At 45.0% G+C, this 25,852-nt stretch overlaps 1 protein-coding gene across 14 annotated transcripts in view; it reads right to left on the bottom strand.

Moving 5' to 3' along the window:
• Positions 1-25,852, bottom strand: part of B3GALT5 (beta-1,3-galactosyltransferase 5) — a 172,538-nt gene that overhangs the window by 97,880 nt on the left and 48,806 nt on the right. For 6 of the 14 annotated variants that reach the window (XM_049874864.1, XM_049874871.1, XM_049874867.1 and 3 more), the window contains one exon: positions 22,019-22,102. Coding sequence is in view for 2 of the 14 variants with exons in the window: in XM_049874891.1 (XP_049730848.1) it covers positions 10,750-10,903 (154 nt within the window). In the remaining 12 variants the exon portion in view is untranslated. Of the gene's footprint in view, positions 1-9,561; positions 9,668-10,749; positions 10,904-22,018; positions 22,103-25,852 lie in introns of those variants that run through there. The other 8 variants (XM_049874875.1, XM_049874873.1, XM_049874883.1 and 5 more) reach the window with 4 other exon arrangements.

Here is a 25,852-nt window from a genome sequence, read left to right as displayed (position 1 = left end):
AAAGAGCTGAGGGCCTTTCACAGGAGGCTTCCTGGTGGAGTGGGGTGCCTCTCGACACTTATCATCAGAGGTAAGGAGCTTTGGAACACTTGCCTGAGCAGGGCCGACGCCAGTCTGGCCCAAGAGACCGAGGGGCCAAAAGGCCGAGGAACCAGGAAGCAGAAGCTGAAGAGACAAGGAACACAGAAAGCAGAGCTGCCTTAGTCTCAAAGGGTGGGGCCACAACCTCTGGGGTCACAAACGGTAGAGCCATGGCCTCTGAGGTTTCAAAGTGTGTGGTCACAGACTCATAGGTTTCAAAGAGTCAGATCTTCACCAACTCATATCTGGAGTGTGGGGCTGCCATTCACAAGTGCCAGCAAGATGGGGCCAGATGCACAACCCGAAGCTGAGCAGGTGGGGCTGCCATGTCCAAGGGGCAGAAGAATGGGGCTGCCAGGGCTGAGGGGGTAGGGTTGCCGCTCAGATAGACTAGGAGAATGGGGCCACCTAAAGCCAGGGAAGCAGAGTTCCTGTTCCAGTGAGCCTGGAAGGCAGAGCTGAAGCCCAGGGCTGAGGGGCCTCCATCCAGAATCAAAAAAGTATGGCCAAAACCCAGGTTCTGGAGGGCAGAGCCATTGCCTAAATGGTCTCAGAGAATAGAGGATTATTTTCAAGCTTTGAGAGCTAATGTAATGTGTTCTGCTGACTTGCTTGGTGCCTGTTATCCCTTCTTTCCCTCCAATTTCTCCCATTTGTAATGAAAATGTCTAGCTTGTGCCTGTTCCACCATTGTAATTTAGAAGTAGATAACTTGTATTCTAGATTTCACAGATGAAGAGAAATTCTGCCTCAGGATGCAATTTGTACTTGGAGTTGATTTAAGACTTTTGGGACGATATGATGGGATGAATGCATTTTACATGTGGCAGCGGCATGAATTTTGGGGGTCAAAGGGTGAAATGCTATGGATGGAATTGTGTACCCCAAAAATGTGTGTCAACTTGGCTAGGCCTTGAATCCCAGTATTGAATGGTTGTCCACCATTTCGTGATCTGATGTAAACTATGTGTTGTAAACTGTAAATCCTAACCTCTAAACTGTGAGAGAATAAATTTCTCTTTGTTAAAGCCATCCACTTGTGGTATTTCTGTTACAGCAGCTCTAGATAACTAAGACAATTTCTCTTTTGAACATAAACATGAAGTTTCTAAAGAAAACATCACAAATTTTATTAATCCACTGTATCAGTAAAGGACAAAAATACATGATTATCACAAAACATGCAAAAAAGAATCAGTAAATTCAACAACTTATAATAAAAAGGAAATTTCCTTAATTCAAAAAAAGCTACCTTATCAAACACCTAAAACAACACCATACTTAATAGTGAAACTTAAAAGCATTCCCATGAAAGTCAAGATCGAGACAAGGATGCCCATATCACTGCTTTTATTCAGCAATGCAGTAAGACCAAAAAAGGAAATAAGAGATATAAGAATTGTAAGAGAAGAAACCAAACTATCCTATATGCTGATGATGATACGATTGTATTATCAGACCAGATACCCATGGAAGCAGCAGTCAAGAAATCAAAAGTCACATTGCATTGGGCAAATCTGCTGCCAACAACCTCTTTAAAGTGTTGAAAAGCAAAGATGTCACCTTGAAGACTAAGGTGCGCCTGACCCAGGCCATAGTATTTTCAATTGCACCATATGCATGTGAAAGCTGGACGATGAACAAGGAAGACCGAAGAAGAATTGACACCTTTGAACTGTGGTGTTGGTGAAGAATATTGAATATACCATGGACTGCCAAAAGAACGAACAAATCTGTCTTGGAAGAAGTGCAACCAGTATGCTCCTTAGAAGCAAGGATGGAGAGACTGCATCTTACATACTTTGGACATGTTGTCAGGAGGGATGAGTCCCTGGAGAAGGACATCATGCTTGGCAAAGTTCAGGGACAGCAGAGAAGAGGAAGACCCTCAATGAGATGGGTTAACACAGTAGCCTGCAACAGTGGGCTCAAGTACAACAATGATTGTAAGGATGGCGCAGGACCGGGCAGTGTTTTGTTCTGTGGTACACAGGGTAGCTATGAGTCAGAGCCAACTTGATGGCACCTACCAACAACATCATCAGACCAGATAGGCAGGGTTACACCACAGTGGCGAACAATCTCAAAATCACGGGATCTTAACACTGCAAAATCATCTTCACATAGGCAACATCCATTACTGATCTAGGACACTCTTCAAGGCAGCTGTCCCTGTAAATGGTGATTTCTCATGTTATGCTATTTCTATCTTATGACACGTTCATATGCACATGACATAAGCACAGCAAAAGAGTCCTGGAAAATCAAGTACCTGCAATAAAATGTTTCAACACACGTCACTTCAACTCCTATTTTATTGGTCAGAAAAAGCCCGATGGCCATAATTTCAAAAGATTAGGGGAGTAATATCCTCCCCCACGTTGCTTTTACAGTTGTCGTTAAGTTGATTCCATCTCATGGCGACCCCAAGGGTGTCAGAGAAGGAATGTACTTCATGGGCTTTCTAATGGCTGGTTTTTTTCCTCCGATGTAGTTCACCAGGCCTTTCTTCTCAGGCACCTCTGGGTAAACTCCAACCTCCAACCTTTCAGCTAGCATCCAAGTACGTTAACCATCTGTACTCCCAGGACTCCCCTCAACATGCTAAGAAGACACAAATAACCAAACTACATGAGGCATTCAAAAGAATTTACATATAAGCTATTAGAACCAATAGGTAAGTTCAACATTATCAAACTTCTATTGTATTAAAATTAGGAAAGGTGTGTGTCAGGACTGTGTCATTTCACCACACTCATTCAATCTGTATGCTGAGCAAGTAACACTGAAGCTGTATGAAGAGGAATGCAGCACCAGGATTGGAAGAAGACTCATTAACAACCTGCAGTATGCAAATAACACAATCCTGCCTGCTGAAAGCCAAGAGGACTTGAAACATTTACTGGTGAAGATCAAAGACTACGGCCTTCAGTATGGATTACACCTCAACATAAAGAAAACAAAATCCTCACAACTAGACCAATAAGCAACATCATGATAAACAGAAAATACTGAAGTTGTCAAGGATTTCATTTTACTTGGATCCACAATCAACGCCCACGGAAGCAGCAGTCAAGAAATCAAATGACATATCGCACTGACAAAACCTGCTGCAAAAGACCTCTTTAAAGTGTTAAAAAGCAAAGATGTCACTTTGAGAACTAAAGTGTGCCTGACCCAACCCATGCTATTTTCAAATCCCTCATATGCATGCGAAAGCTGAACAATGAATAAGGAAGACCGCAAGAGAACTGATGCCTTTAAATTACGGCGTTGGCAAAGAATATCGAATATAACATGGACTGCCAGAAGGAAAAACGAATGTCTTCGAAAAAGTACAGCTAGAATGCTCCTTAGAAGCAAGGATAGTAAAGCTTCGTTTTACATACTTTGGACATGTTATCAGGAGGGATCAGTCCCTGGAGAAGGACATCATGCTTGGTAAAGTAGAGGGCCTTCCAAAAACAGAAAGATCCTCGATGAAATGAATTGATACCAATAGCTACAACAAAGGACTCAAACATACCAATGATCATGAAGATGGCATAGGACTGGACAAAGATTCATTCTATACATAAGATTGCTGTGAGCCAGAGCTGACTTGAAGGCACCTAACAACAACAACATACCCTGTTCATAGTCAGAAAGACTCAATATCATAAAGATGTCATTTCTACCTAAAAAAGAAAAAAAAACCTAAAAGACTAGGGAAAATGGCTAAAAACAAGGTGGAAAAATTTACCTTACCAGAACAAGACTTATGATAAAGACACAGAAATTAAGACAACAAGGAATTGGGGAGAAAAAGACAAATTTACCTATCCAAAAACAGAATCAAGAGTCCACAAATCTGTTGTTGTTGTGTGCCACTGAGTTGATTCTGACACACAGAGACCCTGTAGGACAGGGCAGAACTGCCCCATAGGGTTTCCGAGGCTGTAATCTTTATGGAAGCGGACTGCCACATCTTTCTCCTGTGGAGCAGCTGGTGGGTTCAGACTTCTGACATTTGGGTTAGCAGCTGAGCGCTTAACCACTGTGCCACCAGGGCACATGCATTTTTGGATCGAACTTGACAACTGAACTTAAAATTAGTAAGTGCAACAAAAAGCCAGAAATAATAGCTAAATACATTACTAAGAAAAATAACGTGGGGAAATTTGTTCTATCTAAACTTATTGTACGGCCACACTAAGTCAGTGAGGTATCTGTGAGGTATAGAAAAATAGACCAATAAAACAGAACAGAGAGCCCAGAAACTGATTTACACACGTATGACAGAAATGGTATTACAAATAGTCAAGAAAAGCATTAACTATTGAACCAAGGATCTGGGATTGCTGATTACATGGAAAAATTAAATTTGAATCCTTAACTCCCAACATACCAAAAACAAATCCAAGAGCATTAAAAACTTAAATGCCAAAAGCAAAACTTTAAGACTTTTAGAAGAAGATATATGAGAACATCTTTAAAACCTCAGAACGGGGAAGAATTTCTTAAGACAGAAAAAAGCGCACACCATAAATGAAAATACACCTACTTCTCACTTAACGACTGTCTTGTTATCCGACATTTCACATTTATGACAACAGTAAAAAATCTCCTATCCAACTATTTTGCGCATTAACAACATGCTTCTGGCAGTGACGAACCCCCAAGTGAGGGGCAAGAGTAATGCTGGCTGTGATGTCGCCTTGGCTGGGGCATGATTCTCAGTTGTTTGGCAGCTATGTAACGATGTAAGTTGGCAGTTAGGTAATGATGTAAGTTGACAGTTATGTAACGATGTAAGTTGGCAGTTAGGTGACGATGTAAGTTGGCAGTTAGGTGATGATGTAAGTTGGCGGCTAGGTGATGATGTAAGTTGGCGGCTAGGTGATGATGTAAGTTGGCGGCTAGGTGATGATGTAAGTTGGCGGCTAGGTGATGATGTAAGTTGGCGGCTAGGTGATAAGGGAAGTTGGCAGCTAGGTAATGATGTAAGTTGGCAGCTAGGTAATGATGTAAGTTGGCAGCTATGTAATGATGTAAGTTGACAGTTATGTGATGATGTAAGTGGGCAGTTAGGTAATGATGTAAGTTGGCAGTTATGTAATGATGTAATTTGATGTAATCTGAAACCTGAGTGTACCCTTAAAGCAGCTTTTAATACAATTATAGGGGAAAAACAAAGAGCTTAAATCCATCAGTTGTGATTACTGAAGATTCCAGCTGCACCTTGTCCTCCGTCATAGCCTTGGGCAACAGAAAAACAGGTAAAACGTAACATCCTGTACACAAAGCGAAGCTCTGAGGAGGAAATATCGTTCACATAGGAGAGAAGCAGAAGAAGGATTAAAACTCCAATTATAGCTGCAGGTACAGCTAAACCTGCCTTTGTTAAAAATGCTTAGGATAAAAAGAAACAGCAGAGTAAATATGCATAAATACTAAGGTAAGGAAGGGAAAGAGGAATGGAGGGAGAGAAGAAGGGGAGGGAAAGGAAGGGAATATGCAAAAGACAACTGAAGAAGCCAGGCTAGAAGAAAAGTTACTCCCAGAAAATTAAGAAAAGTCTTCACAATAAATGATTTACTGCTACAAGAAATTAAGGAGAACATGAAATCAGCAAAACAAGAACGGAAACCTGAGATGACAAGGAGCCAAAAAAGAGATCAAAAAGGGAACTCTCAGAGTTCAGGAAACACACTGAGAGCCAAACTCCTCTAAGAAACAAATAAATGAGAAACAGCAAGGAGCAGAATACATAGGGCTGTTAACTGGCACAGGAACATCTAGGAATGGCTTCTGGTAACAAATTTAGACAACAAACTAAACCTTCTCCCCTGATGTTAGTCATCTTGTTCCAGCAATTCCACTGTTGCTCAAAGTAGCTCTAGCACACCATTTGACAATTACTTTTAAAACTAAGCTTTTTTTTTTCTTAATTAAATAAAAGAAAACTAGCTTTGTTTATTTTCGTACCTCAATCTCGATCAAAAACAGTATTATTCAGCCTGGTAAAGTGCTTGGCACATAGTAAAATCTGTTGCCATAGAGTCAATTCTGATTCATGGCGACCCAGGTGTGTCAGAATAAACTGTGCTCCGTAAAGTTTTCCTGGAGTCCCCGGGTGGCACAAATGGTAGGCTGGTGGTTCAAAGCAACCCAGAAGCCCCTCAGAACAAAGTCCTGGCAATCTGCTTCCTAAAGGTCACAACCACGTAAACCCTGTGGAACACAATTCTACTCTGCACTCGTGGGATCACACGAGTCCGAATCAACTCAGTGGCAACTGGTTTGGGTTTTTTTTAATCTTACAGAAGTAGATTGCCAAACCTTTCTTCTGAGGTGCCGCTGGGTGAATTCGAACTGCCAACCTTTTGGTTTGCAGCCAAAAACAAACTGTGCCGCCCAGGGACCTTTTGGCACATAATAGGCAAATAATAATAATAATTGCTATGAATTATGTAGTACTTGGTAGAGTAGAGGGTCAGCAAAAAAGAGGAAGACCCTGAATGAGATGGACTGACACAGTGCCTCCAACAATGGGCTCAAGCATAACAACGATCGTGAGAACGGTGCAGGACCTGGTAGGGCTTCCTCCTGCTGTTCAAAGGGTCACTATAAGATGGAAGTGACTAGAGGGCACCTAACAACAACAATGTAGCACTTATTATATCCCTGATGCACTTCTAACACTATACGTATATATACCCGTTGCTGTCGAGTCAATTCCAACTCATAACAACCCTATAGGACAGGGGAGAACTGCCCCATAGGGTTTCCAAGGAGCCGCTGGTGGATTCAAACTGCTGACCTTTTGGTTAGCAGACAAACGCATAACCACTGCACCACCAGGACCCTGTACATACATATAAAATATATATATATACATATATACGTACAGTGTTAGAAGCATGTTAAGGATATTACACATATCAGTAAAATCCGATTCGAACTGCTGATCTTCTGGTTAGCAACCATAGCTCTTAACCACTATGCCACCAGGGTTTCTATGCGTATGTACGTGTGTGTGTGTGTGTGTGTGCGCATGTGTATATATGTATTTTGTATCACCCCCTATGAAATAATAATGGCAAAATGTTGTATGTATCACCCCCTATGAAATAGTAATGGCACAATGGTTAAGCACTCGACTGTTAACCAAAAGGTTGATGCTTTGAGCTCACCAGCCATTCCTCGGGAGAAAGATGTGGCAGTCTGCTTCCTTAATGATTTACAGCCTTGGAAACCTTCTGGGGCAGTTCTACTCTATCCTATCAGACTGCTATGAGTAGGAATCGACTAGATGGCAGTGAGTTTTTCTACAGGGTCGAGGGAGAGGAACTTGAAACTAGGAGGGCTGCAGGAGCCCCAACCCAGCAAGGGCATTTCCTAGGGCAGGGAGAAGCAGGGAAGGGGAGAAATGGGAGCAGAAGGAGGAAGGTCAACAACCCCAGAGTCCACAGCTGGTTACAAATCTTGGTCACCCAGGAGCTCCCATTCGGGGGCGGCGGGGGGGGGGAGCCAGAATAAAGGTTCTGACCTGCTGGCTGTTGACAGTCATTCCAGGAGTGGTGGGATGTGGGAGTTCAAGGCCTATCGGGGTCAAGGCAGGTTTCCATCCATCCAATCAGCTTCCATTGAGTACTCAGATGTACCTGGGTGTACCCTGGGAAGAAGAGGCTGGCAGGACCAGGTAGGTTTTCAGGGCCATTGGAACCAAGATTCAGATCCAGGATCTAGTCCTTGCAGAAAACCATGTAGAATTTGACCAGAAGCCCAGTCCAATGGACAAGCATCCACAAAAGGACAAGGGGGCTCCCCTAGGACATCACTGCCTGGGCTCAGAGCCCAAAGCCAACCCAGGAGACAGAGCCCCTGACACCCTTTTGACTGGTCCAAACTGGCCTAAGTCTGCAATTCTTAAGTAGATTCTGTGGAGCCAGACAGAGGGGAAGGAGGGCACAGTCTTGGGATTCCCTGCTGAAAAGATTATGTCATTCATTTGAGGAAGCCTGACCATAGTAATCAGTCACCATCAAGTCACCTGTGACTCATGGTGACCCCATGTGTATCAGAGTAGAACTGCGCTCCATAGGGTTTTTTGTTTTTGTACTTTAGATGGTTTACAGGACAAATTAGTTTCTCATCAAACAGTAGTACACACATTGTTTTATGACATTGGTTAACAACCCCACCACATGTCAACACTCTCCCTTCTCAACCCTGGGTTCCCTATTACCAGCTTTCCTGTTCCCTCCTGCCTTCTAGTCCCTGCCCCAGGGCTGGTCCACCCCTTTAATCTTGTTTTGTTCCATGGGCCTGTTCAATCTTTGGCTGAAGGGTGAACCTCAGGAGTGACCTCATTACTAAGCTGAATGGGTGTCTGTGGCCATACCCACAGGGTTTCTCCAGTCTCTGTCAGGCAAGTAAGTCTGGTCTTCCTTTTTGAGTTGGAATTTTCTTATACATTTTTCTCCAGCTCTGTCCAGCACCCTCTATTGTGATCCCTGTCAGAGCAGTCAGTGGTGGTAGCCAGGCACCATCTAGGTGTACTGGACTCAGTCCAGTGGAAGCCATGTGGTCCATTAGTCCTTTGGACTGATCTTTCCCTTGTATCTTTAGTTTTCTTCATTCTCCCTTGTTCCTGAAGAGGTGAGACCAGTGGAGTATCCTAGATGGCCACTCACAGGCTTTTAAGAGCCCAGATGCTATTCACCAAAGTAGAATGCAGAACATATTCTTTATAAACTATGTTATGCCAATTGAGCTAGATGTTCCATAGGGTTTTTAATGGCTGATTTTTCTGAAGCAGATCACCAAGGCTTTCTTCCAAGGCATCTCTGGGTGGACTTGAACCATCAACCTTTTGGTTAGCAACCAAGCACATTAACTGTTAGCACTACCCAGAGACCCCTTGGCCATAGTGGACCAGTTTAAAAGAAAAAAAAGGGGGGGGTTAAGTAGAATCTCATAAAATCAGACATTATTGGTGGCCCTGGTTTATTTAAAGGACCTACTTAGAAATCCTATTTTAAAAAAAAAAGGAAAACCATGTCTGGAAGAACATTTTCAAAGACAATGATGTCCTCATCAACTACCTTTACTTTCTGAGATGCACGTCCAAGATCTAAAATGCCACAGCCCTCACTTGGATAGCCTCCAGGCACACAGCCCACTTATTATTTTGGAATTTACCTTTACAAATAAATTACAAAAGATAACCAGGCTTGAAAAACAGAGACAAAATGAAAGGAGATAGGAAGCAGGTCTTCACATAGATGCCGCCATTCTTTAAGAGAAAGATATTAAATGCTCTCTCTTTGAAACTTCATTTGCATATTACCTGCACCTGTTTTAAAGAGTAAACACCATAAATGATGGGACATATACCAGACTCTTAATATTTAATTGAAAATTTTTCTTACAGGTAAGGCTGGGTAGAATTAGCATGCTTTTTACCCACAAAGGTGACTCTTAAGAATTTCCTACCTCCATAAAATGCTTGAAACAACAGCCAACCCCAGCCCCAGCTCTCACTGGAATATGACTCTTCTCCAGATCTCTATCTTCTTTAAACTCTACTCCTCAGATCTCACTGAAGAAGGGAGAAAGTGTAATTGAGAGAGACATAGAGGCGGGGAGGTGATGTGAATATTTACAAAAGGTTGCTATGCATACAGATTCTTTTTTTAGGTTTGTCATACTAATGTAAACCAAAAAAAACCAAACCCACTGCCGTTGAATTGATTCCGACTCATAGTGACCCTATAGGACAGAGCAGAACTGCCCCATAGAGTTTCCAAGGAGCGCCTGGCAGATTTGAACTGCCGACCTCTTGGTTAGGAGCTGTAGCTCTTAACCACTACGCCACCTGGATTTCCATACAAATGTGAAGGAGTGGAAAATAATACCACAACATCTGTAACTTTGGAAAGGGCTTCCTGTTACTGAAGGGTATATTTATCCCCAAAGGGTCAAAAACCTAAATTAAAAGTGAAATGGAAACAGTAGTTAAAAAAAAAAAAAAAAACTTGTTATTCAGACACAAATATTCACTGCACGTAGCACTTAATCACACACGCGTACACACACACACACACACACACAAAATTACTGATACAGATATCGCAAACAATACATTAAGGAATGGCCTGAAGAGCCTCACCTCTAGTCCCTTCTACAAAGTCAAAACCCCTCCTGTCATTCCTTAGTGAAAGATGTCTTTACCACAATCTTGCCCGCCAGCCCCCTCCGTTCCTCCCACGCACTATGCGCAGAGATGCCTGCGCCAGGTGCTGAGGGGTTGCTTTTTTTTTCTTTTTTTTTTTAAGATTGGGTTCTTCTGTTTAATTGTGAGATGCTTCTATGCGCTGTGAATTTCCTAATCTTATGTTGGTACCGCGTCCACCCAGTAGCACAACTTCCTCGGTGTGCGGTGTGAGTACACCTTGTAAACGAATACCACGCCAAACCAAGTCTGATCAAATGTGTGTCACTTCCCTTTTTCTTCTTTTTTCCTGAATTAGAAGATAACAGTAACCATGAGAGCCTGTAATAGGAGGTCCGCTAGAATGAGCAACGTGCACCGGCGCCGGCGACCCCGCGCTTCGCACCCGCCGCCCGCGCGCTCCGCCACCGAACCCGGCGGACCGCGCGCTACCGTCCCCGGGCCCTTACCGTGCGCCCGGGCATCCCTGGGCGGCCCCGAAGGGCCGGACACCGGCCGCGGGCTCACCGCTGCATCCCAGGGGGCCGAGGCGGGGACTGGCGGCTCGTTCCTCCGCAGAGCCCGGCGCCGGCCAAGGATGGTGCTTTTCTCTCCGCTCGACATTGAGAGGTGGGAGGAGCAGCGCGGCGATGCGCACAGAAAATCTGATAGGTGAGAAGGCCCGCGAGGCGGGGAGGCGGGGAACCCGGCGCTGACCGCTGCGGCGCTGGGGCGGAGGGGCGAGAAGGTAGGAGGGGCGCCCCGAACCCGGGTTAGAGCCGCTAAGGCCTCGAAGAAGTGGCTGGACCACTGCCCTGTACATTCTGGGGAGAAGCAGGAACTGTCTGCAAATGCCCAGCCTCGGAGCCCCGATGTTAGGCGTATCTTTCCCCAGCACTGGAATTTGCTCAGATCCCCTTAGGCCCCTTTTTTGGGTTTACGGTCCTGCTCTCCCTGGAGAGAGTCCCAAAGTCAACTTTGAGAGTCTCAGCTGTAGAGGGACAGCAGAGGGGGGCCTGCACATCTCAACCCCCTTTTAGAAAAAAGATGCTATTTTCATAGCAAACGGTTTGGTTATGACCCCTGCTTCAAGGTCAAGGTATGGAATGGAGGATTTATAGGGACTGTTGGATGAAATCGGCTGCTAACCAAAAGGTCGGCGATTTGAATCCACCAGTCGCTCCTTCGAAACCCTATGGGGCAGTTTTCTGTCCTATAGGATCACTATGAGATGAAATCGATTCGACGGCAATGGGCTGTATTTGATCCTCTGGAAAACTTCATGAAATAGGTATTACAACCATCGTATGGCTGAGGAAACTGAGGCACAGAGAAGTTAAAGGGCTTGTCTTGGGTTGCAAAGCTAGTGACGGGCAGAGCCCGGATTCAGTAGGAATGCTTTGCTGGTATAGTCAGACCAGCCCTTGGGGGAGTGGGGAGGAAGCTGAAGAGAAGATGGTGACAATGGAATTAAGCTTTTACTGGCGTAATATATTATGTCAATATAATTACGCGTAATATTTATTAAAATAGGTAATACAATTAATATGTTGATATATTAATGTATATTTATATGTATGTATGGAGTCCCTGGGTGGCAAAAAGGGTTAAGCACTTAAAGTTAAAAATTACCCTGAAGCACCTAGGAAGAAAGGCCTGGCAGTCTGCTTCCAAAAGGTCACAGCCTTGAAAATCCTATGGAGCACAGTTCTACTGTGCACACGTGGGGTCACCATGAGTCAAAATTGACTCCATGGTAACTGGTCCGAGTTTTGGTTTTAGAGACAGACTTGGGACAGTATTGGTTTCTAATTCAATGGTTCTCGCTCCTGACTGCACTGAGAAGCTCCTAAAAATCCCAGTGCCCAGGCTCTATCCCAGACCAACTGGATCTGAATTATTTTCTTTAATCTGTATCTGCAACAGTTTCAGGACAATGCCAATCCTTCTTCCCCCAGAGCTGGAATGTGACTCTTCTCGCACAAAGATGAAATGAGCTAATGTGGGGAAGGTGAAGGAGACTCCCAAAGATACGGCAAGATCGAATACAAAACCTCCAAGATACAGAATGGTTTAAGTGAAAGGAAAAGCCTGGAAAGCAGGAGAGCTGGAGTTGGGGAGGGGGAGTAGGTGCATGGTGAAGAGCCTGGAGTAGAAGCATAGTAACAGTGTAGCACACTCATCAGTCTGGAGGATGTTGCTCCCACAAGCTTAGCCACAGCTTTCACGCAGCTCTGCATTTCCTGGGGTAAGCGCAGGGGCTGGGTCAGGGGAGTTAGCAGGAGGCAACAGCTCGCAACCGCTGCGTAGGACTGGCCCTAGCCCAGAGGTGAAATAGGTAAAGCCTGCTCTCCACCATCACCCTCTTTGCCACCAAGAACCTGGCCCTGGTCCACTCCAAGCCCTGCCTACCTGTCCCTGCGTCTCCATTTGTCAGGGGGTCTGTATGCAGCCACACATCACCCCTCTGTCGGCCATCCACACCTTAGCCCAGACAGCTCGCCACAGCTTCTGGCGCCCTGAGGGACTGTGACACAGGGCAAAAAAAAAAAAAAAAAAGAGTCCACCGCTGTCCAATCAGTGGACTCGTGAACCCATGTGTTCAGAGTAGACCCACCGCCCCATCGAGTTTTCTTGGCTGTGATCTTTATGGAAGCAGATCACCACACCTTTCTTCTGCAGTACTGCTGGGTAGGTTCAAACCACCAACCTTTGGGTGAGTAGTCGAGCACAAACCCAGGGGCCTTCTGATACAAGGCAGGTGTTTAATGGAGGTGAGGGGAGCAAGGAAAGAGCAGGACCCAGTGCCAGGAACCTGGAGAGGATAGGCTGAGGGACTACCACCAGTAGGGGTGGGGGGGCCGGGGTAACTGCAGAGGCCACTGAACACCTGATTTGGAGGGTGTGAGGGCTCTGCAAGGAGACAACATTTGCACTGAGACCTGAATGATGAACAGGCTTTGGGAAAGTAAGGAGCAAACATTCCAGGCAAAGGCCCTGGGGCCAGAATTTACCCACCTAGGCACAATGCCTTAGTGCATATAAAGGGGCTAACAGCACCTCCCAGGAGGGTTCTTGCGCAGGCCAGATAGGTTAAGGTGCACAGTTGTTTAGTTCAGTAAGAACCCTCAGAGTTGGGCTAGACCAGCACGGGCTTGGACACAGCAGTCAGGAAAGGAGCCCACCTGTTCATCTCCTAGGGTCCCTGGGTGGTGCAAACAGTTTGCACTGGACTACTAACCAAAAGGCTGGTAGTTTAAACCCACCCCGTGGTGCTGCAGAGAAAGGACTGGAGATTTGCTTCCATAAAGATTACAGCCAAGAAAACTCTATGGAGCTGCTCTACTCTGTAACACAAGATGTCACCATGAGTCAGAATCGACTCGACAGCCGTGGGTCTGGTCTGGTCTGTCTGTCTCCTGGACCAGAGTTCGTGGTTTAAAGCTCAGATGTGGGAGGAGTTCAGGCAGGTGCTCTCACCTGTGACACCTGGAAGTGCTCCTGCTGGGGGATGGATTTTGCAGAGGCCACAGCACCTCTTCCCCCTACATCACTCCCATTGTCCTATCCACAGCATGGACCAAGGACATGCAGTCAAAACAAAATGCCAAGGCTTCCCAGAGGTGGCAGGGACACCAACAGGGTTTCTCAACCTCAGCAGCATTGGCATTTTGGATCAGATAATTCTTTGTTGAAGGTCCCTAGGTGGTGCAGTTTGTGCTGGACTGCTGCTAACCTAAAGATTGGTGGTTCAAACCCCCCCCTCCAGCAGTACCATGGAAAAAAGGCCTGGCAATCTGCTTCCATTAAGATAACAGCCAAAAAAAAAAAAAACCCTTTTGGAGCAGTTCTACTTTCTAACACACGGGGTTGCTGCGAATCAGAACTGACTTCAGGGCAACCAACAACAGCAACTCTTTGTTGAGGGGGAAGGGCAAGATCGAATACAAAACCTCCAAGATACAGAATGGTTTAAGGGAAAGGAAAAGGCTGGAGAAAGCAGGAGAGCTGGAGTTGGGGAGCTGTGCACTGTAGGTTATTTAGCAGCATCCTTGGCCTCTAATGACTAGATAGCAGTGACACCCCCCCCCCAAGATGTAACAACGAATTATGTCTCCAGACATTGCCCAGTGTTCCCCGGGGGACAAAGTAGTTCCAGTTGAGAACCATTGCTCTCAAAGGAAGGAATGAGACCCAGCCATAGAGAACTATATTGTAGTAGCATCAAAACTCATGTAAGTTCCCAAAGAATAATAAGAATTAGGATCAGCACAAAACTGGTTCCTATGAGGCAAAGGTCAGACATATCTCACTCAACTCTCCCGTTTCTTCGCCATTTCTGATACCAGCCGTCCCCCCTCACAGCACTCTCTACTTCTGTGCTGGGTTTGATAATTTGTTGCAGTGGCCACACAGAACTCACAGACCATACTCGTAGTTAAGTGGTTTATTAAGAAAGTAACAGGCTATAACTTGGGATCAGGATCAACATGGAGGTGACAGGCTACAACCCGGAATCGGGATCAGGAAGCACGTAGGCAAGATCTGGAAGGTTCCCCCGAGGTGGGGAGCCCATCTGTTATGGATTGAATTGTGTCCTGCCAAAATGTGTGTCAGTTTGGCTAAGCCATGATTCCCAGTATTGTATGGTTGTCCACCATTTTGTGATCTGGGGGACTATCCTATGTGTTCTAAATTCTAACCTTGATGGTATTAATGAGGCAGGATTAGAGGCAGTTATATCAATACACAGAACTCACTCTACAGGGTTAGGTTGTATCTTGAGTCGATCTCTTTTGAGATATAAAAGAAAGAATCTAGCAGAGGGGAGAAGGAACTCATTACCACCAAGCAAAAAGAGCCAGGAGCATGCACATCCTTTGGATCTGGGGCCCCTGCACTAAGAAGCTCCTAGACCAGGGAAAGATTTATGACAAGGACCTTACCCCAGAGCTGGCAGAAAGAGAAAACCTTCCCCTAGAGCTCATGTCCTGAATTCAGTCATCTAGCCTCCTAAACTGTGAGAGAATAAATTTCTCTTTGTTAAATCTATCCACTTGTATTTGTTATAGGAGCACTGGGTAACTAAGACAACATCCCTCCTTTCTACAGTACAGAGCAGCTTCCAACCAGGACAGCTCATTCAGACCCTTCTCAGCCATGCTAACAGGCAGGCTATGCCCTCCTTTCTGCCATGCAAGCAGCAAACACTCCTCTCAGCTGTACACACCCCCTCTTGGCTATGCACAACCTCTTTCAGCTCTCTCAGGGCAGGCCTCCTTTTGGCCATGCACACTCTTTCTCAGCCGTGTAGGTCTCTCTGCCTTCAGCTTCTCCATCGCAAACTGGCTCAGCTAGTATCCAGTATAGCAGCTTACACAGCTCTCTTAGCTACTTTCACTAGGAGCAGCTTTCTGTCATCATCAGCAACTCTGATTTAGGGAACTTCCCAATCCTGTTCCCACCAGCTTTGCCACAGGGCCCCTTCCAGGCTCCTCACCATCTTCAGTGTTACAGCTCATTTAGGAGATTCCTTGCCTTCTCTCTCTCTGCATCTTCTCTTTTCCTTTCTCTCTTCTTGCTTCTGAAAATCTCTGTGGGGTTAGCCCATTATATAAGCTAACTTCCTGTTAATTTCAAGGCATGACCCACCCAGCAGGACCACGAACTGACCAATCCCCTTGATGGACAGCAAATCTACTCAATTTGCACAGTAACCAACCAGTCCCTGAAAGGTACATAAAATAGACAAATCACAGGGCAGACTACAGCCCAGGGCTAGACAAAACGTATCAAACCATCAAGTTGTTTACAGCTTACCCAAGAAATGTCAATCAACTGGGCAAAAGCAACAAACCCTCTGGGGTAGAAAAATAGGGCAAAGGTAACAAACTCCTTAGGGTTTAAAAAAAAGAATTTTTTTTTTTTTTTTTAAACCTCAGGGTTTAGGGAGAAAAAAATCTCTCAAAGCTATTTTTCCAAAGAACCAAGGCAAGAGGCCTCATAGAGTTCATTTCACCACAAGAATCAACAGTGGTCCTATGGAAAACGCCCTTGTATCAGCGATTGGAAGGTGATGCTCCATGCCTCTGGCCCACCTCACCTGCTGCCTCACCTCTCTTGTCTCCAGTGAAACCAGCCTTCCTGGTGCTTCTGGAATGGGTAAAGGTCATTTCCATCCCAGGATCTGCGTACCTACTCTCCCCGGTTCCTGGAATGCTCTTCTCCTAGATATTCACAGGACTTTCCCGGCTTCACCCAGATCTCGACTCAGATAACCACTGCCCAGACAGGCCTTCTCTGCACACTATTGTAGACACCCTTTCCACACCCTCCGCGCTCCTGACCCCTTTGCTACGAAACGTTACAGGGTGCAGGGTGCGTTCGCTCTTTTTTTGTTGTTCGTCTCTCACTGGGACAGGACTTGGGGTTCTCTACTGCATTCCCTGCTGAAGAGCTCAGCCCATCATGTGGTTGAAGCTGGAACAGACGTGTTGAATGGATAAGTGGATGGATGAGCAAATGGCACCATGTGTTCACTGGTTGGTGGAAATGGAGAAGGTGAGATTTTGTATACCCCATGGGTTGGGTTGTGGGGCATTGTGAGAGGCACAGGACAGTTCCCTTCTCCCCTTTTTCTCTAAGCTGGCCTCGGCAGATGAAGGAATATCTGCCGACTCCTCACCCATCTCAGGGAGATGAGAGCCACTGCCCGTGGGAACCCCCTGCATTTCTGATTAAAGAGCCACCGTTGTACCAGCCTCCATGGCCCAGAAGATTCCAGGGACACTCAGGCAAATTTAGAGAACGAATCAAAGATTCTTTGAGGCCTGCAAAATGGTTTTCCCAGGAAGCTTCTATACTAATTAGAATTATTCCTCTGGAAAGCTTTTGAGGCCCACAGCAGTTTTCTGAAATGTTAAACAAAGCTCTCTCCTGAAGCAAGGCGAAGGGTCACGGGAACAGCGCAGCAGGCAGCAGCTTAGAGTCTGGTGCGTACGCCAGCAGCGTGGTTAACCATGAGGGCCACAGGCCCTGGCCGTAGGCCTGTGGCTAACTTGGGGCCCTTGTGAAGCCAGTGCTGACCTCACAAGGGCCCCCTGCCTAACGTGGTCCACACAAGCCTACTCCATCAGGGCTGACCCCATCCCCTACAAGGAGGCAACTTTTTCCCAACTGGGTAGGGGCATCCAGGGGGACTGCAGAGAGTAATTGTAATTCCCAGTGCTCAGGGGCACAAAGAAATATGGGCCATAGCCAGGATGGCCCATGTGGTTATAACATGGTGACCATGGCCCTAGAGACAAGACCCTACTGGTTGAAATGAGGGTGGTCTCTCATTCCTTCTAAATAGGTGGGACTTCGCCTTTCCAGATAATGAAGGGATTCACACTCAGAATGGGACCAGGAGTGGAGGCTACACTGGTTGAGGAGTACCTGAGTGTTTCAAGGAGTCCCTGAGTGGCTCAAACAGTTAAGTGCTCAGCTACTAACAGAAAAGTTGGCAGTGCAAAACCACCCAGAGGCACCTCAAATGAAAGGCCTGGTGATCTACTTCCGAAAGGTCACAGTCTTGAAAACACCATGGAATGAAGTCCTACTCTGCTTGCGTGGGGCCAACATAATTGGAATCAACTCAACAACTGGTTTGGGTTTTTTTTGTTTGTTTGTTTGGGTGTTACAAACTGTTAACACACTCGACTGCTAACTGCAAAGCTGGAGGTTCAAGTCTACCCAGGGACACCTCAAAAGAAAGACCTGGCAATCTGCTTCTGAAAAACCAGCCATTGAAAACTTTATGAAGCACAGTTTTACTCTAACACACATGGGGTCACCGTAAGTCAGAGTCAACTCAACAACAACTAAAGGTAGCGGTGGACATGGGTTAAAAGAGGGTTAGATTAATGGAAGAAGGCTGCATATGGATAGTTCCTGACCACCTCTGAAAAAAATAGAACTCTCCACCCCCTAAGGCTGTAAGAAAAAGATAGTAAACAGTGGATATGCTTTATCAATACGGTATTATATTTCAGGATCATTCCAGAAGAAGGCACTCTCACCCAGCGACACTTAGAAAATATCCACTGGGATTCGGCTGTTTTGGCAGCTATTTATACCACATTCTTGGTGCAATAAATACATTATCATCCATCTGGGAGTATGCTTTTCTTGTTATCACCAGTGCATTCTGGGGCATCTAAAAAAACCAAATACCAAGGTCGCCAAAAACAAATGGATCTCGAGGCTTATGGGTAAAAGTTCCAAGCTGGAGAGGTGATAAGGAGGTAGGTCCGTAAAGAGCATGGACAACTGGTTCTGTAACTTTCTGGCCCCATGAATTAGCTCCACCCCTCAGTTTCCATATCTGCTCAGTGGACATATGATAGCGTTATTGAAAAGACTGTATAGGATGGTGCCACCAAGACTGGGGCAAACCCGTGACAGCCTGTACTTTCGTTTTTGTAACCCTTATCAGTTCTAAGGTGTTCCTTGTAGGTTTGTTTGTTTTCATTCCTGCCTATTCTACGTGGCTATGAGCTTTGTGTAGGCAAGGATGGTGACTCTCTTATTTGCTTCTGTTTCCCCAGAGCCTATCGCAGTTCCTGGTATAGAGTAGGCACTCAGTGTTGTTGTTAGTTGTGTGGAGTCAGCCCCTGACTCGGAGTGACCCCATGTACAAGGGAGCAAAACACTGCCCAGTCCTGCACTGATCCCCATGATCAGTTGCAGATCAGATGTTTGTGATCCAGAGGGTTTACATTGGCAGATTTTCAGAAGTAGCTAGCCAGACCTTTCTTCTCTTAGTCTGTCTTAGTTTGGAAGCTCTGCGGAAACCTGTTCAAGCATCACAGTAACACACAAGTCTCCACTGATAGATGGGTGGCCGCACATGAGGTGCACTGGCTGGGAATGGAACCCAGGTCTCCCATATGAAAAGTGAGAACTCTGCCACTGAACTACCAACTCCCTCATACATTTGTTAAAAGAATAAATAGGTGGGTGGGTGGGCGGATGAATAAAAAAAAATGGATGAATGAGTAAAACTCTTATGCCTAAAACATAGTACACGTTGTACATAGTACTATTAGCAATGATATTATACAAAAAGAATAGCACCATTTGTAATCTTCAGTGCATATTACTTGATATTTTGTTTTGAAACCAGAAGGACCTTTTGATGGTGCAACAAGCCTGCTAGGAAAGTTGATCATCTTAAAGATGGTTTAATTGATGGTGCTGTTGGGAAAAAAAGAACTAAAGGTAATTTCTCTTCCTTGATTCAGACAAGCAAACAAAGCCCACTTTCCTCTGGTCTTCTCCATTTTTTTTTTCAGAGCAAAGAGTGAAAATTTGAATTCTTAAAAAAATACAGGATATCTATCTGTTACTAGTGATACTGTCTTGTTCAGAATTACAGCATTCACAGATGGGGCCAGGTCTCAGATAGCTCACCAGCCCTTGGAGATCGGCCTTAGGCCTTGTTTTCAGCCCAGATCCGAGGACTTCCTGTGTACCTCTGTGGAACTATCTGGTGTACCATGTTAGAAAGACAGTACTTACAGCCCAGGTAGTTGGGAGAGGAGGAGAATGGGTAATTCTAAAATAATGGAACTGATTTTTTTAAAGAAACGTATCAGCATTTATATGTCATGTTAGAAGAACATGCTCCATCTCAACATTTTCTTCAGACCATTTCCAGGTGGTCAGGAAACCCAGTCTTTATAGTCACACATCATTCTTGTCAGAGAAACCATCTACCTGGTGTTAAGTGATTTCCTGATGTGTTGAAAATCCAATTCACACTCAAAGATCTTTCTGTGATTGAGACTATTTTTTATGTACCTTGAGCTCTGCAAACAGCTCCTGAAGAGCTGAAGAAGGTCAAGTCCAGGAACCGTTTTCAAAAAGAGAGTTTATTCATTTGGAATGTATACATTCTGGAGCATTGGCTTAATAAGTTGATTGTTCTTTGTAGGGGCACAAAAAAAAGATAAAAGTCATCATCTTTCTCCTTCAGGAACACCCAGTGGAAGAGGAGGGACCAACTCAGAGACCAATGACCATGTTAGGAGTCAGGCCTGGATATAAATGCTAAGCTTGAGCAAAATGTGATGGAAGTACAAAGGAAGAAGCAATTGATTCTAACTGAGGGTTGAACTTGATTGTTTCCTAACTTTTTGGGCAGCAGAAACTCCATTTTTAAACGTCATGTGCTTGAAACTCCAATATTTTGAAACAAACTAGGTCAGAGCTATTCCATTTGAGGGTGTCCCTAGTTGTATAATTGGTTCACGCACTTGACTGCTAACTAAAAAGTTGGAGGTTTGAGTCCACCCAGAGGCACCTCGGAAGAAAGGCCTAGCGGTCTACTTCCAAAACATCAGCGACTGAAAACCCTGTGGAAGGCAGTTGTATTCTGAAACATATGGGGCCATCATGAGTCAGAATCGAATTAGCAGCAACTGGTATCCTGTTTGGGGGTGGGGGAGATGAAGGAGTCTCCCACTCAACACTCCCTCTTCCCTACATCAGCCCCAGGGATACATCATAGCCCTAGGGCTATGCCCAATGCTGCTTCAACACCACTTCCTATTTTTGTTCGCTGCCGTCAAGTTGGCCCCCGACTCGTGGCAACCCAATGTATTACAGAGTAGAGCTGCTCAATAGGGTTTTCTTGGTTGTAATCTTTATGGGAGCAGATTGCCAGGGCTTTCTCCTGCAGAGCCATTGAGTGGGTTCAAATTGCCAGTCTTTAAACCTAAAGGTTTAAACTTACCACAAACCACTTGTACCACCCAGCCTCGGTCTCAACACCACTAGATCAGAGGATATGGAAGTTTCCTTATTGCTGTGGCCACCAGAGATTCTATGAGGTTAATGGGACTACAGAAGCCCCAAAGGCACAACAGTTAGGTGCTCAGGTGTTAACCAAAAGGTTAGTGGTTTGAACCCAGCAGAACCCACCAGTGGCTCCGTGGGAAAAATGACCTGGCGACCAGCTCCAGTAAAGCTTGCAGCCTAGGAAACCCTATGGGGCAGTTCTGCTCTGTCATACAGGGTCGCTATGGGTTGGACATGACTTGACTTGACGGCACACAACAAAAATGGAACTACAACACCAAGTGAAAAGAGGAACCTAGAGGAGGTCAGAGGACAGGCGGCTTCCACTATTACCTAGAGACCTTTTGCTTCCTCCTGCTTCTCCTACCTTGTAGACATCTTGATGCCCTTTAGACCATGAGCAGGTGCACAGGAGCAGGGACAGGAAACCAGATATTAATTAGCAATTGTGCTTCTTGTTGGCTCCCTCCAATAGGGTGGGAGCACATTAAAACCAAAACCTACAGTGAGGTTTTTGGACCTCTTACTTTCCACTTATCAGCCTGGAAACCCTGATGGTGTAGTGGTTAACAGCTGCCGCTGTTAAGCAAAAAGTCAGCAGTTTGAAACCACCAGCTGCTCCTTGGAAACTCTGTGGGGGCAGTTCTACTCTGTTCTGTAAGGTTGCTATGAGTCCTAAAGGGTCGACTATGAGTCAGAATCAACCTGATGGCAACAGGTTTGACTTGCATTTTTCAGAACACTATCATTTTCAAAGCCCTTTTTATGTAAGCAGTCTCACTCAAAACTGCTGATAATCCCACCAGCTAGGCTGGACAGGAGGTATGACTATTTAACAGATGAAGTTGAGACCAGTGGTGACTGAGAGCAGCAGCTCCGTGATTCAAAGCCACTTACCATCCCTGTGGCCTCTCGTCACTTCCATGTCCCCACATCCACAAAGGAGATAGCAAGAAAAGGGCTTTGAGCTGCACCTGGCACCTAGGAAAAAAAAAAAGAAGCACTTGGTAAATGTTAGTTCCGATCATCGGGTAAATGACCAGCATGTTAGGTAAATGATTAGCGCATTGCTGGGAAGTAGAGGGCCTGGGATCAGAGCCCAGGCTTCCCTGGGACACTTGCCCTAGCCCTGTTGTTCCAGTGTCCTTTCATGTGGCTTCTTGAGTCCACAGCAGAGCACTTCTGGCGTCCAAAATAAAGTAAGAAATATTAATGATGTCCAATTAATAAATGAATAACACTTTGATGTGATGGCTCCAGAATTTTTCACGATTAGTTTTAATGAGTAAAGCCTGGAAAAAAAGGATTAACGAGAGATGATTTAGGAAAATTCACTGAGGTATCATTTTTACAAGTAAAATTATTATTATTATTTTATTATTATTATAGCTCTGTGCTAGTCACTATATTAAATGTTTCCCATGCAGTAACTCGTTTATTTCTCACTACTTGTGAGGTTGTTGTTGTTGTTAGGTGCCATTGAGTTGGTTCCGACTCATAGCGATCTGATGTACAACCGAAAGAAACACTGCCCAGTCCTGCGCCATCCTCACAATCGTTGTCACGCTTGAGCTCATCGTTGCAGCCACTGTGTCAGTCCACCTCGTTGAGGGTCTTCCTCTTTTTCATTGACCCTCTTCTTTACCTCATTTGTGAGGTAGTTTCTATTATCCCCAGCTTACAGATGAGAAAACTGAGCCACAGACAAATAGAATAATTGACCCAGGTAAAGCAATCATTTGACACACAGAAATAATCTAGACACACAGAAATAACCTAAAATTGTGATATATGAAGATTACTCTGTTAGCCCACTCGACTTCTCCCCTCCCCCTTCTAATCATAAATGTTACGGATCTAAGATGAGGGGAAAGCACTGGAGGTACAGGGCTTCTCGCTGCAGCCTGAAGTGAATGGGGAGCTGACAGTAGTTCATATAAATTTGTTTCAACAAGGAAACCCATAATGACGACACAATGGTACCTGGGATGGAAGGCTACTATACCCCCACCGCCAGGTACCTTCAGATGACTCCGACTCATGGTGCCACCATGCGTGTCATTGGGTTTTCAATGGCTGATTTTTTGGAAGTAGGTCACCAGGTCTTTCTTTCAAGGCACAGCTGGGTGGACCTGAACTGCCGCTTTTTAGCTAGCAGCTGAGAGCATTAACCATTTGTACCACCCGGGGACCCGAGGTACCTTTAAAGAAGAGATGAGGAACCAGCGACCCCACTGTAGTCTGAGGCAAAACTTCAAGGGGTAAGGCGAAGAGCAAAATTATTTAAAGGCAAGGTAAAAATGGAAAGGGAAGTTCAGGGCATAATCCTCTCTAGAGGGCCATCAACCTTCCTGTAATCCCTTACCTCGGTTTTCCAAATCGTCTTCTTCTTTTATGGACTTGAGAACGTGACTTTGAAAGGCTTGGGTGATTCATGTGTGCGAGGGTAGCATTTACAAAAGTCTGTCCACTAAGTGTTAAAATGTATTGAAAGAAAAAAAAAGGGGAAGGTCCAGGGCCTCATGTACCAACAACTTTGGGAATCCTGTCTACACAGCATTTTTAATGCAGGACTTCTCAGAGCCTTCATTGTGAATTATGAATGTTCAAGAGGCGTGTAGAGGTTGCAGTCTTTTCCAAACATCTCTGACGATGAAGCTCTTTTATCAAAGAGCGTGTTGTAGGACTATTTTCCAAGAAACCTGATTTGGGTAACAGTGGTCTAAAGCAAAATAAATCAAAAGGAAATAAATAAATACAAGGGTGATAAATCTGTTATTTCTACCACTACCTGATACCATTTGGTAACATGGCATTTAGATTCACGAACGCAGACAAGAGAACACTTGTTAAGAACTTTGGGACCTGAGAACTGGAAGTCTTTGCATAAACTCCAGGTTTTTGACATCTGTGCAGCCAGACCACATTGTCACCCCTATACTTGGAAAGGAATGTTGAGCATTTTAAGAAAAGCTAAGTGTTTATGTGATTTTTTTCAATTATTGCATCCCTCTCTCCCTGAACCAGGAGAAAATGCTTTTCTGAGCACTTTTTACCATGCTACATCCCTGAAAAAGCGGCCAAGAAAGGAGGGAGTTTAATGTCCATCAACAGATGAATGGCCCCATACAAACAATGGAATACCATTAGCCATAACGAGACAGAAAGTTATGGTAAAGATGAGCCCAAGAGACAGAAGGGGCCACATAAACCAGAGACTACATCAGCCTGAGACCGGAAGAACTGGATGGTGCCCGGTTACTACCAGTCACTGCCCTGACAGAGAACACAACAGAGAATCCCTGATGGAGCAGGAGAATAGTGGGATGCAGATCTCCAATTCTCATAAAACGATCAGGCTTAATGGTCTGACTGAGACTGGAGGGACCCTAGAGGTCATGGGCCCCAGACCCTTTGTTAGCCCAAGACTGGAACCATTCCCAAAGCCAACTCTTCAGACAGGGATTGTACTGGGCTATAAGATAGAAAATGATATTGGTGAGGAGTGAGCTTCTTGGCTCAAGTAGAAATGTGAGACTGTGTGGGCAGCTCCTGTCTGGAGGCAAGAAGAGAAGGCAGAGGGGGACAGGAGCTGATTGAATGGACACGGGGAATACAGGGTGGAGAGGAGGAATGCGCTGTCCCATTAGGGGGAGAGCAGCTAGGGTACATAGCAAGGTGTGTATAAGTTTTTGTATGAGAAACTGAATTGACATGTAAACTTTCACTTAAAGCACAATAAATTAATTAATTAAAAGAGAGAGAGACATGAAGTTTTGATGCAGGGTACAAAATAGATGAGCCTTGAAAACTTCAGACTGAATGAAAAAGAAAGTGTCACAAAAGGACAAATGCTAGATGATCCCACTTAGATGAAGTAGGCGGATGTACAGAGACCAAAGCTGATTAGTGGTTCTCAGGGACGAAAGGGCAGGAAGAAAGGAGTCTTTGCTTAGGGGACACTGAGTTTCTGTTAATGATGGTGGAATAGTTTGGAAACAGACAGCAGTGATGGTTGTTCAACATAATGAATGTGATCAATGTCACAGAATTATACATGGAAAAACTGTAGAACTGGCAAATGTTATGTACATCTTTACTACAACAAAAAAAGGATATAGTACAGAATACAACATCAGCTAAAAAGACCAATCTCAATGGTCTGACAGAGACTGGAGGAACCCCAGAAACTACGGCCCCCGGACACTCTGTTAACCCAGAACTGAAACCATTCCTGAAGCCAGCTCCTCAGACAAAGATTAGACAGGACTATAAAACGAAAAATAATACAAGTGAGGAACGTGCTTCTTTATTGTATCAGATATGTGAGACCAAACAGGCAGCTCCTGTCCAGAGGTAGAATGAGAAGGCAGGAAGGGACAGGAACCGGCCAAATGGACACAGGGAACCCGGGGCGGGGCGGGGGGGGAGTGTGCTGTCGCATTGTGCAGATTGCAACGAATGTCACAAAACAATATGTGTATAAATTTTTGAATAAGAATTTAACTTGAGCTGTAAACTTTCACTTAAAGCACAATTAAAGCAAAAAAAAAAAAAGGAGGAAGTTCGTAATATGCCTTGTGCAAGAAAAAGCAGGATGCCCAAAACTCCTTATTTTGATGAGATTTAGCCCTTAGTCAATGAGCTGGCACCCATTTATAGAAAGCACAGGCATGAAAATGCCAACAGGAGCCAAAATTCCTGCTCACCAACAGAAATGGCCTGTCACTC

Source organism: Elephas maximus, chromosome 2 (assembly GCF_024166365.1).
Source record: "Elephas maximus indicus isolate mEleMax1 chromosome 2, mEleMax1 primary haplotype, whole genome shotgun sequence".
NCBI classification, from domain to species: domain Eukaryota; kingdom Metazoa; phylum Chordata; class Mammalia; order Proboscidea; family Elephantidae; genus Elephas; species Elephas maximus.
The sequence above is the reverse complement of the archived record's forward strand: the minus strand, read 5'-3'. Positions and strand labels throughout refer to the sequence as shown.